This window comes from Amia ocellicauda, chromosome 16 (genome assembly GCF_036373705.1).
Source record: "Amia ocellicauda isolate fAmiCal2 chromosome 16, fAmiCal2.hap1, whole genome shotgun sequence".
Lineage (NCBI taxonomy): Eukaryota > Metazoa > Chordata > Actinopteri > Amiiformes > Amiidae > Amia > Amia ocellicauda.
Genome location: NC_089865.1, coordinates 1,617,798 through 1,631,434, shown reverse-complemented (window position 1 = coordinate 1,631,434; position 13,637 = coordinate 1,617,798). Strand labels below are relative to the sequence as shown.

The 13,637-nt window shown below is 55.7% G+C and overlaps 3 protein-coding genes across 5 annotated transcripts; 2 read left to right on the top strand and 1 right to left on the bottom strand.

The window, feature by feature from the left end:
* Positions 1-34: 34 nt before the first annotated feature.
* On the top strand, positions 35-2,714 carry crygs2 (crystallin, gamma S2). Its single transcript, XM_066688450.1, has 3 exons — positions 35-762; positions 1,542-1,784; positions 2,442-2,714. The coding sequence occupies exons 1-3, from the start codon at positions 745-747 to the stop codon at positions 2,712-2,714; spliced, it is 534 nt and encodes a 177-aa protein (XP_066544547.1). The 5' UTR covers positions 35-744.
* On the bottom strand, positions 2,322-8,672 carry lcmt2 (leucine carboxyl methyltransferase 2). The gene is made up of 14 exons (XM_066688445.1): positions 8,441-8,672; positions 8,011-8,135; positions 7,745-7,826; positions 7,411-7,600; positions 7,108-7,258; positions 6,421-6,610; positions 6,081-6,188; positions 5,598-5,685; positions 4,910-5,161; positions 4,567-4,830; positions 4,260-4,357; positions 3,825-4,015; positions 3,544-3,679; positions 2,322-3,407 (listed from the first exon to the last, which is right to left on the bottom strand). The coding sequence occupies exons 1-14, from the start codon at positions 8,489-8,491 to the stop codon at positions 3,243-3,245; spliced, it is 2,091 nt and encodes a 696-aa protein (XP_066544542.1). The 5' UTR covers positions 8,492-8,672; the 3' UTR covers positions 2,322-3,242.
* On the top strand, positions 8,229-13,596 carry rab5b (RAB5B, member RAS oncogene family). 3 transcript variants are annotated; one of them, XM_066688449.1, is made up of 6 exons: positions 8,229-8,356; positions 9,684-9,970; positions 10,151-10,302; positions 10,568-10,690; positions 10,944-11,037; positions 11,533-13,596. In XM_066688449.1, the coding sequence occupies exons 2-6, from the start codon at positions 9,805-9,807 to the stop codon at positions 11,643-11,645; spliced, it is 648 nt and encodes a 215-aa protein (XP_066544546.1). In that variant the 5' UTR covers positions 8,229-8,356; positions 9,684-9,804; the 3' UTR covers positions 11,646-13,596. The 3 variants fall into 3 exon arrangements, with proteins under 3 accessions (XP_066544546.1, XP_066544544.1, XP_066544545.1); XM_066688447.1 differs by lacking the exon at positions 8,229-8,356 and adding an exon at positions 9,109-9,241; XM_066688448.1 differs by lacking the exon at positions 8,229-8,356 and adding an exon at positions 9,114-9,241 and having other exon boundaries at positions 9,687-9,970.
* Positions 13,597-13,637: the final 41 nt, after the last annotated feature.

The following is a 13,637-nucleotide window of genomic DNA, read 5'->3' as shown; positions in this document are numbered from 1 at the left end:
GCGTTTGGACTGGCAGTACCTGACCCTTGATGCCACTGTGGCAAAGAAACTTACACCTCTGTCCACTTACATTTAGAAGAGGAGAGAGACAGTCCAGCTTAGTCTATCCCTGTCCAGTCCAGTCCCCTCCTCTCTCCTCTGTGTTGGGGGTCCTTTTCCCCTCGCTCCCTGGCTCCCTGGCCTGAGTGAGGGATAAAGAGAGAGGTGTTGGCCGATTAACTGGCAGCGCCCACCCCAGACACCGTGACCTTCGTGCTCTTTCTCCGTCGGCGGCCCCGGGTCTTATTGACAGTTTGTTTACTCCTCTGTTCCCCACCCCTCCACTATTCCTGTCGTTTCTCTCGACACCAAAGGGCCGAGTCAGGCAGGTTTCTGCGCGTTCAGGAAAAATGGGATGCACTAGACCGGCGCATCTGGGCTCCCGGATTTGGCAGGGGTCTTGGTGTCGGGGGGGTGGTGTGTGCGCGTGTGTGAGGGCAGGAGGCAGCCGGGCTCGTCCAGGACAGCCGGAGCTCGGGGGCCTTTATGTCATAATCCCGCTCGGCTTTTGCTGGAAGACCCTGAATAGAGCTGGAATCACTGACTCAATTTTTGGATCTCATTTTCATGACAAAGCGATTGTTGTGCCCCCCGGTATAAAAAACAGCCCGGCCGGGTATATAAAGTGGCGGCACAGCCGAGGTCCAGCCCAGCCCAGCTTCACCCTCTCTCTCGCTCCGGGGACACAGGACACAGGACACAGCCATGTCCAAGACAGGACGGGTGAGTACACGGGACCGAGAGAAGCCGATCGGACACTTTCATCTGGGGACACGGAGATTCTCCATCTGGTGGAACGATATACACCCAGACGAATACGCACCTGTGTGTGTGTGTGTGTGTGTGTGTGTTTGTGTGCATGAACATCAGTATATTTTGCTTAGACAGGGTTTGCATTTGAATGTATTGGCAACTTTATTAGTCAGCATTCATTCGGGATGCTGTGCCAGTTGACCCGTGGTGTCCCGTCAGGGTTGGTCAACCCACTGGGGACACTTTAGGGAATCCAGGTTGATTGACAGCTGAGTAGAGGAGAGAGAGGGTGTGTCATCTCCTGACACTACATAAACCTCCAGGGGTGCAGGAGTAGGGGGTTCGCTGGGAGGGACACTGGGGCAGAGTTTAAAGTAGGTTGGAAAGCTGTGCCGCCCTGCTGTGAGCACACGGACCACCAGTGGACCCGTGACTCGGCTCCATGCTCCAGGACGGACACGTTACTATCCAGTTGGAATGGCCGTCGGACACACGGGCTGGGCTGAGCTCAGGGTCAGACAGAACAGCCGAGTCCTGTGACAAACTGCAGTCTATAGTACACAGAGAGACACAGTGCAGTCCAGCAGGGTCTCAGCCCCGGTCCTGAGAGACACAGTCCAGGGTCTCGTGGTTTCTGGTGCAGCTATGTTTTAAGTGCCTTTTGGGGGGCAGGCTGTGCATGTTCTCCACTATGAGAGCTTCTCCTCCACTCCTCCCTCTCTCTCTCATCCCCTCTTCTCCCCTGCCAGATCATCTTCTACGAGGACAAGAGCTTCCAGGGCCGGCGCTATGAGTGCGACAGCGACTGCCCCGACTTCCACGGCTACCTGAGTCGCTGCAACTCCATCCGGGTGGAGAGCGGCACCTGGGTGGTGTTCGAGCGGCCCAACTACGCCGGATACCAGTACGTGCTGACCCGGGGGGAGTACCCCGAGTACCAGCGCTGGACCGGCCTAAACGAGCGCATCAGCTCCTGCAAGATGATCCACTTCGTGAGTGCCCTCGCCCTCCTCCCCTTCCTCTTCTCTTCTTTGCGGATCCCGTTGCTCTCTCACAGGCGGTTCCCCGTCCGCCAGGCAGGGTGCCCCTCCGGCTCTCCTCTTTCACTCAGTTTCATTATTATTAATATTAGTAGTGCTGGTTAATATGGCAAATGCTGTTTTCTAAGATTCATTTCAGAAAAAAAACACAGCATAACTGACTTGCTAGGAACTGTGAACAGAGTGTAGTGTTGTGGACAGTGCAGTATGTGGATAGTGTGGTGGACAGCTCAGGGTGTGGATAGTGTGGTGGACAGTGCAGTGTGTGGTGGACAGTGTAGTAGTACAGTGGACAGGGCAGGGTGCGGTGGATTGTAGTGGCCAGTGTAATGTGGTGGACAGTATGTAGTGTAGTGGACAGTGCAGTGTGTGGATAGTGTGGTGGACAGCGCAGGGTTCAGTGTGTGGTTCACAGTAGTATAGTGGAGAGTGTGTAGTGTTGTGTTGTGTAGGGTGCAGTGGCTTGACACACAGAAAAGGCTGATCGTGTGGGTTCCCAGTGTGAACAAGGTTTATTAGGCACAGATATTTATAGCGCCTTTTCTGAGCGGTACAGGTGCGACACTGCCACGCACAGCATCTCTCACTCCCTCTCTCTGTCCCCTGCAGCCCAGCGGCACCCAGTACAAGATCCAGCTGTACGACAAGGGTGACTTCGCGGGGCAGGCGTTCGAGGCCACGGAAGACTGCCCGTCCGTGCTGGAGCGCTTCCGGGCGCGCGAGGTCCACTCCTGCAAGGTGCTGGAGGGCGTCTGGGTCTTCTACGAGAACCCCAACTACCGCGGCCGCCAGTACGTGTTGGAGAAGGGCGAGTACCGCAAGCCCGTTGACTGGGGGGCCGTCTGCCCCACCGTCCAGTCCTTCAAGCGCATCACCGAGTGAACGCCACTCCCACGACTGCTCGACCCCCCCAACTCTCGCCCGCCTCCTCGATACAAGCCCCTTAGATCCTCGCGGCCGGGTCACATGACTCCACTTCCTGAAGCCCCCTCTCCCCTCCTCCTCCTCCTCCCCAGTCCCGCCTCCACACCCGCCCGAGCTCATGGGCCGGCCCCTGGCTCCACTGACTCCCCAGTTAATAAAACCTGACTGTGAAGCAGCTGAGACCGTCTGTGTGGCGTTATTGGGCCGAGATGCTCACCTGTGTGTGTTTGTGTGTGAGAGAGAGTGTGAGTGAGTCAGTGTTTGTGTGAGAGAGAGAGTGAGTGTGTGTCTGCGGAGCTCGGGACAGTCCAGAGGCATTGCTGAGCAGTAGGGGAGTGCGTCACTGTGTCTCTGTACAGAACTGGGCCGTGCTGAGGCGGGGAGGCAGTCCGTGAGCCTCAGAGCCAAGGAAGGGAGGCGGCCATGCCGAGGGGTTGTGCGAATGGAGTCCAGGGAGGCCGAGTCAGTCCAGTCAGGCAGGGACCCTCAGCAGAGGGCGGGCTGCAGGTCCAGGGACACAGGCTGGGGGTTCAGGTGCGTCCCGAACGAGAAGCAGTTCCCTCCCCCTCCGATCAGCAGAGCCTCCGTCCCGCTGTCCTCCAGGAGCGTGGAGCGATGGGAGTGGAGCATGAGGGGCCAGGGCACCGAGGACTGGTGAGAGGGGGAGGTTGAGGGGGTGAGGGGGCAGACGGAAGGAGAGGGGGAAGGAGGGTTAGGATGTGGGGAGAGAAGATTAACATAATAATTTAAACTTAAGAACACCCTCCCCCCTCCCTCGAATACTCACGGTGTCCAGGCTGAACTCCACAGCACCCCCGGTGGTCAGGTCAATCACTGCCACTCCAGGCACGCCCTCCGCCTGCAGCCAGACCCCGCCCACCAGCACCAACCGTTGGCCAATCACGTGCGCAGAATGGGAATACCTGGAACAGGGGGTGGAGCCAGCGGTTCAGTTCAGTACCATCAGAGATGCGATGAGCATGAGATGCTGAACTCTAAAATAAACGGACTGAATCTGCGACCAACAGACAGACTGTTTGTTCCATCGTCTGACTGTCAGCGACTCACCTGGGCACCAAGGGTGGGTGGGTGTGCAGCTCCTCCCAGCGGAAGCCCCCCCACCCCGGCCGCAGAAGCAGCAGCGTGGACCCCAGGGGAACGCCCTCCCGGCCCAGTCCCCCCGCCACCACCATCCCCTCGCCATACGCACAGGCCGAGTGGGAGTGACGGGGCTCCGGCGCAGCGCCCCCTACTGACACCTGAGGACAACACAGGCCATCAGAGAGAGAAAGAGACAACACACCATCAGAAAGAGATGGAGAGAGAGACACACACACACACCATCGGAGAGAGAGAGAGAGAGACACTGAGACAGAACAGGACAGAATGAAACACAGACACCAGCAGAGAGAGAGAGGCACACACACAGAGAGAAACAGAGAGAGAGAAAGAAATGTGAACCGTTCAGATATTAGTCCCACTGCCCCAGTACCCCAGTCTGACCTCGGCCCAGCGCTGCTCCTCCACGCACAGGAAGTGGATATCGCCCAGTGCAGGGTCTTCCACAGTGCGGCCCCCGAACACACACAGCAAACTCCGCCCTGCAGGGTCAGGGGTCAGGGGTGAGACACACACACACACACACACTGCTCACTACAGAACAGCACAGTTATATAAAACACATCAAGCCGTGTATATCTTGAGTTAAAAAGCCTAACTAGCCTATTAACTTCAGCGTGTTTATCTACTTTGAGCAGCAGCCCCTGCCTTCCAATCAACCCATCAGAGTAAACCGAGCGCAAGACCTCACCTCTATGGCTCAGCAGTGTGGCCGAGTGCCGCCATCTTGGGTGTGGCGCAGTGCCACCGCAGAGCAGCTCCCCCACAGAGAGGCTGACCGGCCGGGGGTGACCTGGGGTCAAGAGGTCATCGGTGCACGGGAGGTCAGCTGGAGTGGAGGGGTCGTAGGTCACACGGAGGACCCTGGTGACAGGACTGAGCGGGGAGGAGCGGCCCCCCAACACCACACAGCCCCAGCCTGGCACCGCCGTCACCGTGTGGAAAACCCTGACTCCTGCAGGACACAGAGGAGTGTCAGCTCAGGCAGCTCAGCACAGTGTGTGTGTGTGTGTGTGTGAGCGCGCAGTGGTCACCCCAGTCTGCGTCTGGCTCCACTCGGGCACACCTCCAGCCAGCCTGCCCTCTGATCAGGACCCGCGCTGCCCCTCCTTGGCCCCCTCGTCCTCCCCGGCCCCCCCCCCCGGTCAGCAGCAGCACATGGGGAGCCAGCAGGGCCACGCCCAGCCCCCGGCCCTCCGCAAGGTCCCCCCCTGGGAGCAGGGCTAGGGGCCGCACTGCCAGGGGCTCGGGGCCGAAACGTGGGGACAGCCAGGCCAGCACAGAGACTGAGAGAGAGAGGGAGAAATACTTATTTTGTTATTATCTATATATATTATATTATATATATTATATATATATTTTTAAGTGATTTTAAGAATTGATTTTAATTTTTTTTTAATCATAAGTATTAAAATTTCGAATGTTTTTATTTATTGAAATGTAAAATAAAACAGTATTATATATATATATATATATATATATATATATATATATTCTGTTCTCTTGACGGTGTCTGTAAACGCTTTGGCAACACTCGTGTAACTTGTCATGCCAATAAAGCTCGTATTGAATTTGAATTGAGAGGGAGAGAGAGGCACACAGACAGACAGACACACTGGGGTAAGACTGACAGTGAGAGAGAACCAGACAGAAAAACGGACCGAAAGAGAGAGATCATTGTTAGGGGCGGGGCAGAGTGTAAAAGGCTGCGATTGGTCTTACCCGGCGGAGGGGTGATCATTGATTGGCTGGTTAAGGATCCCTTTGAAGCTACCAGGATGAAGTAGTGAGAACACTTCAGGTGCCACTCCTGAGAGAGAGAGAGAGAGAGAGAGGGATAATTCTGTAAATAATCTGTACATATATGTGCAATAAGTGAACATCTGTAAAATCTGTGGCACTATTAAACAGTTTTTTCTACAGTTTATTTTCTTTGATCGTGCATCTATAAATGCTCTGAGAACACTAGAAACTTGTCATGTCAATAAAGCTTGTTTTGAACTTGAATTTGAGAAAGAGCGGAGGAAGGGAGGGTGAGAGAGAGGGAGGCAGAAGGAAAGAGAAAGAGGTTAACATTGATCCTTTTGTTCCACGTAAAAACAAACAAAGATGGGATTCACTAAATCGTCACAGACGCCCACACACACCTCCCTCGTGCCAGAATGGAAGCATTGGGATTTTGTGACCCCCAGACACCCCCCTCACCTCGAACTCGTCGAAGGGCTCCAGTGCCTCCACACGGTGACGCTCCGCACCCCCCAGGTGCCCCAGGTAGAACTGGTTCATGTCCAGACACACACAGCTGCCCCAGCCCTGCACACAGAGAAACAGGGGACGTCGGGGAAGAGACAGTGAGACGATGAGAGTGACACAAAGAGTGAGTCAGCTGGACATTGAGACAGACGGGGAGGGTGAAAGAGTGAGACACCGAGACAGAAAGTGACTCAGGGAGAGTGTCAGGTGGACAGTGACACAGACAAGAGGACAGCGAGACAGAGAGGGGAATGAGACGGACAGGAGGATAGAGACACCGAGGGACCCTCACCCTGTCCAGGAAGCGCCGTGTCTGGGCGGCGGTGTCGGGGTACTGACTGAGCGCATGCAGCGTGGAGTTCAGCCGAAGGAAGTGGTCCTGCATGACCCTGCCGAAGGGGTCGTGGGGGCGGAGCTGCTCATACATCACAAACACCGCTTGGGGGAGGAGCCGGGCTGCCCAGCCAATCAGGGCATCTGAACTGAGACAAGGACATAAGAACATAAGAAAGTGTCCAGTCGAGAGGAGGTCATTCGGCCCATCGTGCTCATTTGGTGTCCATTAATAACTAAGTGATCAAGGATCCTATCCAGTCTGTTTTTGAATGTTCCCACATTGTCTCTTCAGCCACATCGCTGGGGAGTTTGTTCAGATTGTGACGCCTCTCTGTGTGAAGAAGTGTCTCCTGTTTTCTGTCTTGAATGACTTGAAGCCCAATTTCCATTTGTGTCCCGGGTGCGTGTGTCCCTGCTGATCTGGAAAAGCTCCTCTGCTTTGATGTGGTCGATGCCTTTCATGATTTTGAAGACTTAAGAAGATAAGAAAGTTTACAAACAAGAGGAGGCCATAACATGATGTCAGAGCGCACTTCTGACGGACACCGGGCGAGTCAGATACATAGACAGGCAGACAGACAGACAGGCAGTGTGTCAGTAAGTCACTTGTGTGTCGGTCAATGTATCGGTGTCTCAGTCTCACCTCTCAGTGTCCAGGTAGGTCAGCACCACCTCCGACAACAGCAGGGTGGGGACAGTGGGGTCCAGCCCCGCTCCCCTCAGCGCTGACTCCACCCCCTGCACCTCTCGCAGGTCCACCCCCAGCAGCCGATACTGAGCGCTGTAAACAAACCCTGAGAGAGAGACTCTACTGCATGGAGTGCTCTCACAGTGTGTCCAGTGTTCAGCTTGTTACTCAGTGTGTCAGTGTGTGTTGCTCAGTGAGTCAGCATGCGTTGCTCAGTGTGTTGCTCACTGTGTCAGTGTCTATTTCACATGGTGTTACCTGTGTGTGAGGCTGTGCTGGGGTCCCAGTCAGGCAACGCCTCCTGCAGGCCAGGCTGGGCAGCCATCAGTGCTGTTTTGCGTCTTGCCACGTCGGGGAAGTCCAGCTCGAACACCACACAGCCCCCCAGGGTCCCCCCCGCACACAGCCGGAAATACAGAGAGTCAAACCCCGCCCCCAGGGATACCACCTGCACAAGGTGAGAGGGATGAAGAAGGAGGGGGAGAGAGAGGAAGGATGAAGGAGTGTGCCATGCTGGGTTTGTGTTCTGCAGTCCAATGCCACAGTACCATCTGGCAGTGTCCTCTGTATGTGTGTGTGTACAGCTGCCCACCTGTCTCCTGGCACTGTGTGCTGTGAGGCGCAGGAACTCCCGCACACAGTGATCAACAGCCTGCCAGCGCACATAGTACCCCCTGAGAGAGAGAAAGAGAGAGAGAAAAGAGAGATGTGACTAATGTGGTATTGCAGTGAAGCACAGTGTTTTACAGTGCTGTCTGTGTGTGCAGTGGCTTGCTGTGATAGGGCAGTGTTGTGTGGCGCAGGGCCGTTTTGAGCAGGGTAGGGCAGTGCTGTGTAGCACAGGGCAGTGTTGCTGACCGGTTGATGAGAGGTGCTCTCCTGGCACTCTTGCACACGAAGCTCTTCAGGAAGGGGTCCAGGAAGTATCCCAGCGCTGCTGCAGAGACCTTACTGACCACACTGCTGTCATTGGTCCCCTGCACCTGAGGGGGAGGGGAGACAAACAGCGTGACATCACTGTGCGAGAGCTGGGAGGACACTGACATCTCACCCTCCCTGCACGGACAGGACTCCTGTCTTCAAACACGGCACTGCCGCAGAAAGGGGCATCATAACGGGTTACACGACCTGCATCAGACCCCGTGGCCAAGCGGATAAACTGCATCTTTCATCTGAAGCAGGAGTCGTGATACTAGGACTGGAGGTGTGTCTGTGTGACGGACAGAGCTCAGGGCACACATTCACACATCGTGGGGGCAGAACCGGGTGCGGACAGGTCTGGACTCACCGCCACGTCCCTGCCGACGCGTTTCTTTCTCCGGTCTCGTCCGCTCGGCATCAGCACCACATCTGTTTAATACTGCTACTATACAAATACTGTGTGTCATAACACTAAGCCAAGTCCATTTTAATTGCACATGATGTACACCCCTCTCGGATGTGCCACTGAGCCCCACACGTTGAGCAAAGATAACATGTGGTTCGATTGCTCGCTTGATCCATTACTCTCCCCTCAGACAGCAGCAGTCGACCTGGAGCGAATCGATCGGAAATGAACTCAAACACGATAGCGCCATCTCTGGGCCAGGAGGAGCACGGTGTGACATCAACCCCGTGCTGCTGTGCAGTTTATTACACTGTGCTGTCTGCCTGCGTCTGTGCCTTAAATCCCCTTCTGCAGTGCGGCTGCAGTGACCAGGTATAGTGGTGAAATAAAATAAAAAACTAAAATAGCAATTAAAAACATTTACAGGCGTAAAAAGTATTTTGATCATGCATATGCAGACATCCAGTTCTTCGGGCCACAGCTGTCACATTTAAACTGAGGTCTGCATTCAGGGCCACGTTATTGCAGACACCAGGGGGACTAACGGCCGCCTGCGCCTTTAAGAGAACAGCGGGCTGAAAATGACGCCTGCCCCTTTAAGAGCGCAGCCGTGGGGGGAGCGGGGCGCTGCGGCTCACTGCGGCTGCGCGACGGTGCAGGAAGTGCGAGCTGCCTCCGCGACAGCTGACGGGACAACAACAGCCGCGGCGCCGCACGACAGCAGCGCCCCATCGCGACACGGACGGCGCGGCGTCGGCTCAGGTAGGCAGCCCCGACCGCCGACACTGCCTGGACGCGGGGCAGGGGGTCTTTACCGCCGCAGGAGACGGGGCCCACGGGCCGGGGGCTGTCAGACAGACTCGCCCTGCCTGTCAGCGCCCCTCGGCCGGGTCTCGGTCAGCAGCGGAGGCGCCTGTGTTAGTTATATCTGTCACGATAGCCAGGGTCGTAGTGAATTAAACGTGATCTGGGATGCCGGGGCAGTTGGTCAGTTCCTTTACCCTCCTCCTCCTGCCTCCCTCCCTCCCTCTCTCTCTCTCTCTCTCTCTCTCTCTCTCTCTCTCTCTGTCCCTGGGAAAACCAGTCAGCGAGTCTCCCTGCCGGGCCGGTGCGAATGGGCAGCCACACTGTCCTGCATCGCCCCCCGTCTCGTCTTGAGTGTCTCTCTCCCACGATGACGCCTTCGCTCTGTTTGCTTTTCCAGCAGCTGCATCCCAGCGGGAGAGAGAGAGGAAGACTTCAGCCGCCCCCAGCCCCCCTTCCCCTAGTGCACTAGAGTACCTGCTCCCCCCACCTCTAGGACATCCCCCGTCCCCGTCCCCTCCATGGCCAGCAGGGGGAACTCCACCAGGCCCAACGGCAACCTGCCCCAGACCAAGATCTGCCAGTTCAAGCTGGTGCTGCTGGGGGACATGGCCGTGGGCAAGTCCAGCCTGGTGCTGCGCTTCGTCAAGGGACAGTTCGATGAGTTCCAGGAGACCACCATCGGGGGTGAGGACGAGAGAGGGAGAGAGGGAGGGAGAGATGGAGAGAAGAGGGAAAAGAAAGGAGGATGAAGGGGAGGAAGGGTGGAGGGAGATGGTTAAGGGGGGGGGGGTAAAAGAGAGGGCAGAGCCAAAGAAAACGGATATACACCATTATTTATGTCCTCAAACTAATTCCCCCCCGCAGCGGCGTTCCTGGCGCAGTCGGTGTGTCTGGACGACACCACGGTGAAGTTCGAGATCTGGGACACGGCGGGGCAGGAGCGCTACCACAGCCTGGCGCCCATGTACTACCGTGGCGCGCAGGCTGCCATCGTGGTGTTCGACATCACCAAGCCGGTACGACCCCCTGACCCCGACCCTCCGCGTTTGCCCCGTTGGCCCGGTCCCTGCCCCGCTGCCCTCCAGCCGCTGCCACCAGATCCCCCTGAACCTGAACTGAATATTCGGACCGCGCTGAAATGCCCAACCAGTGTGTGTGTGTTTCTGTCTCACTTGTCTTTCTCTCTGTGTCTCTGTGTCCCTCTGTCCTTATCCCCGCGTGTGTTCGTGTACCGCTGTCCGTCCCCGTCTCTCTGTGTGTCCCCGTGTATCCTGTGCTCAGGAGACATTTGAGCGGGCGAAGGCGTGGGTCAGGGAGCTGCAGCGCCAGGCCAGCCCCAGCATCGTCATCGCACTGGCGGGCAACAAGGCAGACCTGGCGGACAAGCGCATGGTGGAGTATGAGGTAGGCGTGGCCGCTGCTCCGCCGACTCGCAGCCTACGCTCAGACAGATCACACACAGCCAGGGCACCGCCAACGCACAGCCGACGCTTATCCAACCCACAGAACCAAATATCGGCCAATGCACCACCGGCACACAGCCAATATTTTGCCAACGTGTAGACAGTAATAATGCTCAGGGCTTGACAACAGGAAACCACATCTCGCCCTCTCCTCTTCTCTCCTCCTCCTCCCTCGCTCTCTCCCTCTCTTCCAGGAGGCTCAGACCTACGCTGAAGACACAGGGCTGCTCTTCATGGAGACTTCAGCCAAGACGGCCATGAACGTCAATGAGCTCTTCCTGGCCATCGGTGAGACATGGCTGTACATTTACTACACTGTACTGTAGTTTACTGTGCCGTACTATAGAGTATCACACAGTACTGCACTGTGCCTGTAGTCTGTTCATCTGTACATCTATTCTTTGCATTGCTGTCTGTGAGTCAGCAGGGGTCCTACTTAATCATGAAAGGCATCGACCACATCAAACCAGAGGAGCTTTTCCAGATCAGCAGGGACACACGCACCCGGGGACACAAATGGAAATTGGGCTTCAAGGCATTCAAGACAGAAAACAGGAGACACTTCTTCACACAGAGAGGCGTCACAATCTGAACAAACTCCCCAGCGATGTGGCTGAAGAGACAATTTGGGAACATTCAGAAACAGACTGGATAGGATCCTTGATCACTTAGTTATTAATGGACACCAAACGAGCACGATGGGGCAAATGGCCTCCTCTCCATTGGACACTGTCTCATGTTCTTATGTCCTTATGTTCTCTCTCTCTCGCTCTCTCTTTCCAGCGAAGAAGATGCCAAAAACAGACACCCAGAACCCGACCCACGCTGCCCGGCACAGAGGGGTGAACCTGCACGACCCGGACGCCCAGCCCAGCCGGGGCTGCTGTGGCAACTAACTCCCCCGGGGGGCCAGGGCTGAGGAGAACCTACCCCCCCATCCCCCACACCTCACCCCCCAATCACCCTGCCCCACCGCCACCGTGGGAGAGAGGAGAGAGGAGGAGAGAGGGCAGTATTCTGCACTGAGGAGAGAGAGAGAGAGAGAGAGAGAGAGAGAGAGAGAGATTCCAGCATAAAGTGGTGGAGATTCCCAGGATTGAGAGAGTAAGGGAGAAGAAGAGGAGGAGGAGGAGGAAGAGTATTGAGTCAGTCCTGGGTTTTGTATACTTGGCAGTAATAATAGATTTTTTTTGTTGTTGTTGACATTTTTAAAATAGCCTTTCTAGTACTTTTGGATGGCACATCATTTAAATATCAGCATGGAGTAACAAACAGGACAGGCTGAGAGAGAGACGGGGAGATGATGGTACACAAATGCAGAGACAGACAGGGACAGAGTCGCAGTCAGGTACCCCTGCAGCCCGAGACGCGTCGCACCTGGTTCGGCGGGGGCCCGGTCCGAGGTCCTAGGGAAGTCTGCTCCAGATCCGGGCCCAGTTACTCCCAGCCCCCCGAGCCTTGAATACCTGCAGTATTAAATCGCAGCTTTTCCCTTCACTGGAGTCCTGTACTGTATTGTGTCGTTTCCCCCGAGGACGATTAGTGTTATTTATTCATCGGCCATCTCAGTTAATTAGATCAGCGCACACCTCGTTATTAATGGGCGAGCAGCTCCCGCACCCCCCGGTCCTAATGGGGACCTCGAGTCTGCTGCCATTTCTGCTTCCAGAGGGGGGGGGGGGGGGGGGGGGTGGAGAAATGTCAGCTGCTGAATGGGCTCGATGGATAAAGAAATAGCGCCCTGGGTATCGCTGTCTGCAGTGCGTCGAGGAGGTGCGAGAGTGTGTTGTGTGTGCGTTTGTGCAGTGGCCCGCAGCTACAGTCAATGAAAGGATGTTTTTTTTCCTCACTCCCCCTGGCCCTGCAGCTGTCAATTTAATTATCATCAGAACATGTTCACTGTTTAATTTACACCTTCAATCGGCCAATAAGTGTGGATGGAGAATGGGCGGAGTTTATTCATTATTAGTATTATTTGATTAAAGTAACGGACAAATTAAAAACTCCAATGTGGCTTCTCCTGCCCCTCTCCCCTAGGCAGCACCCCCCCTCCCCTACATAGCGTGAGAAGTAGAGACCCCACTCCCCTGCCCCCTCCCCTGTATCAGATCCGCTCCCTCCCCCCTGCTGTCCCAAGCGCAGCATCAAGCGTTGGTTTGCGAGTCTTCCTTCCTCTCAGAGCGGGGGGCGGTTGCCTCGTCCTGTCTGAGTTTTTTTTTTTACTTCCTGTTCCTCGCCAACAGCTCTCTGCACAGAAGGAAGTGGTGGGGTTGGCATAATAGTGTCCGCCCACCCTCCTTTCGTGGATCTTTGCATTTTGCCCCTTTGTTCTCCCGTCCCGGTGGGCTGTGAGGACACGCCCTGCAGCCGTCCCGTTTGCCTTTCAGGCACTCTACACAGCCACATAATCGGCATCATTCAAAAAAAGTAAATTAAACCTAAAACATTAAGTGATTGTGATTGTTGTTGGGAATCAGGGGGGACATGGGAATTGGAAGACTCTTGCGGGGGCAAGTGCCGGAGCCAGACCCCAGCGGGACCCAGGGCAGGGGTCGGAGCGGCTGTGGGCTCGAATCGCCCGCGGTGTGGACGACTCAGGCTCGGCCCCGGTGAGACAGACATGGACCCCAGATTGAACACCAACACAAATGCCCCGCGATAAAGACACACAGACACACCGTTCTGCCTCTCCATTCTAGGTGCCCCTTGTTTCCCCCCCGCCCTCTCACTTCATATTTGTGTTACTGTGTCTGTATATACTTTTTTTTTGTTGTTTTTGGTCTGGGAAGGAAAGCTGGAAGATTATGGAGAATAAAATGTTTAAGCTCGACAAGAGGCTGTCTCCGACTCCCTGCGTGAGCGTGCGTGTCGCTGTGCGAGTGAGCGTG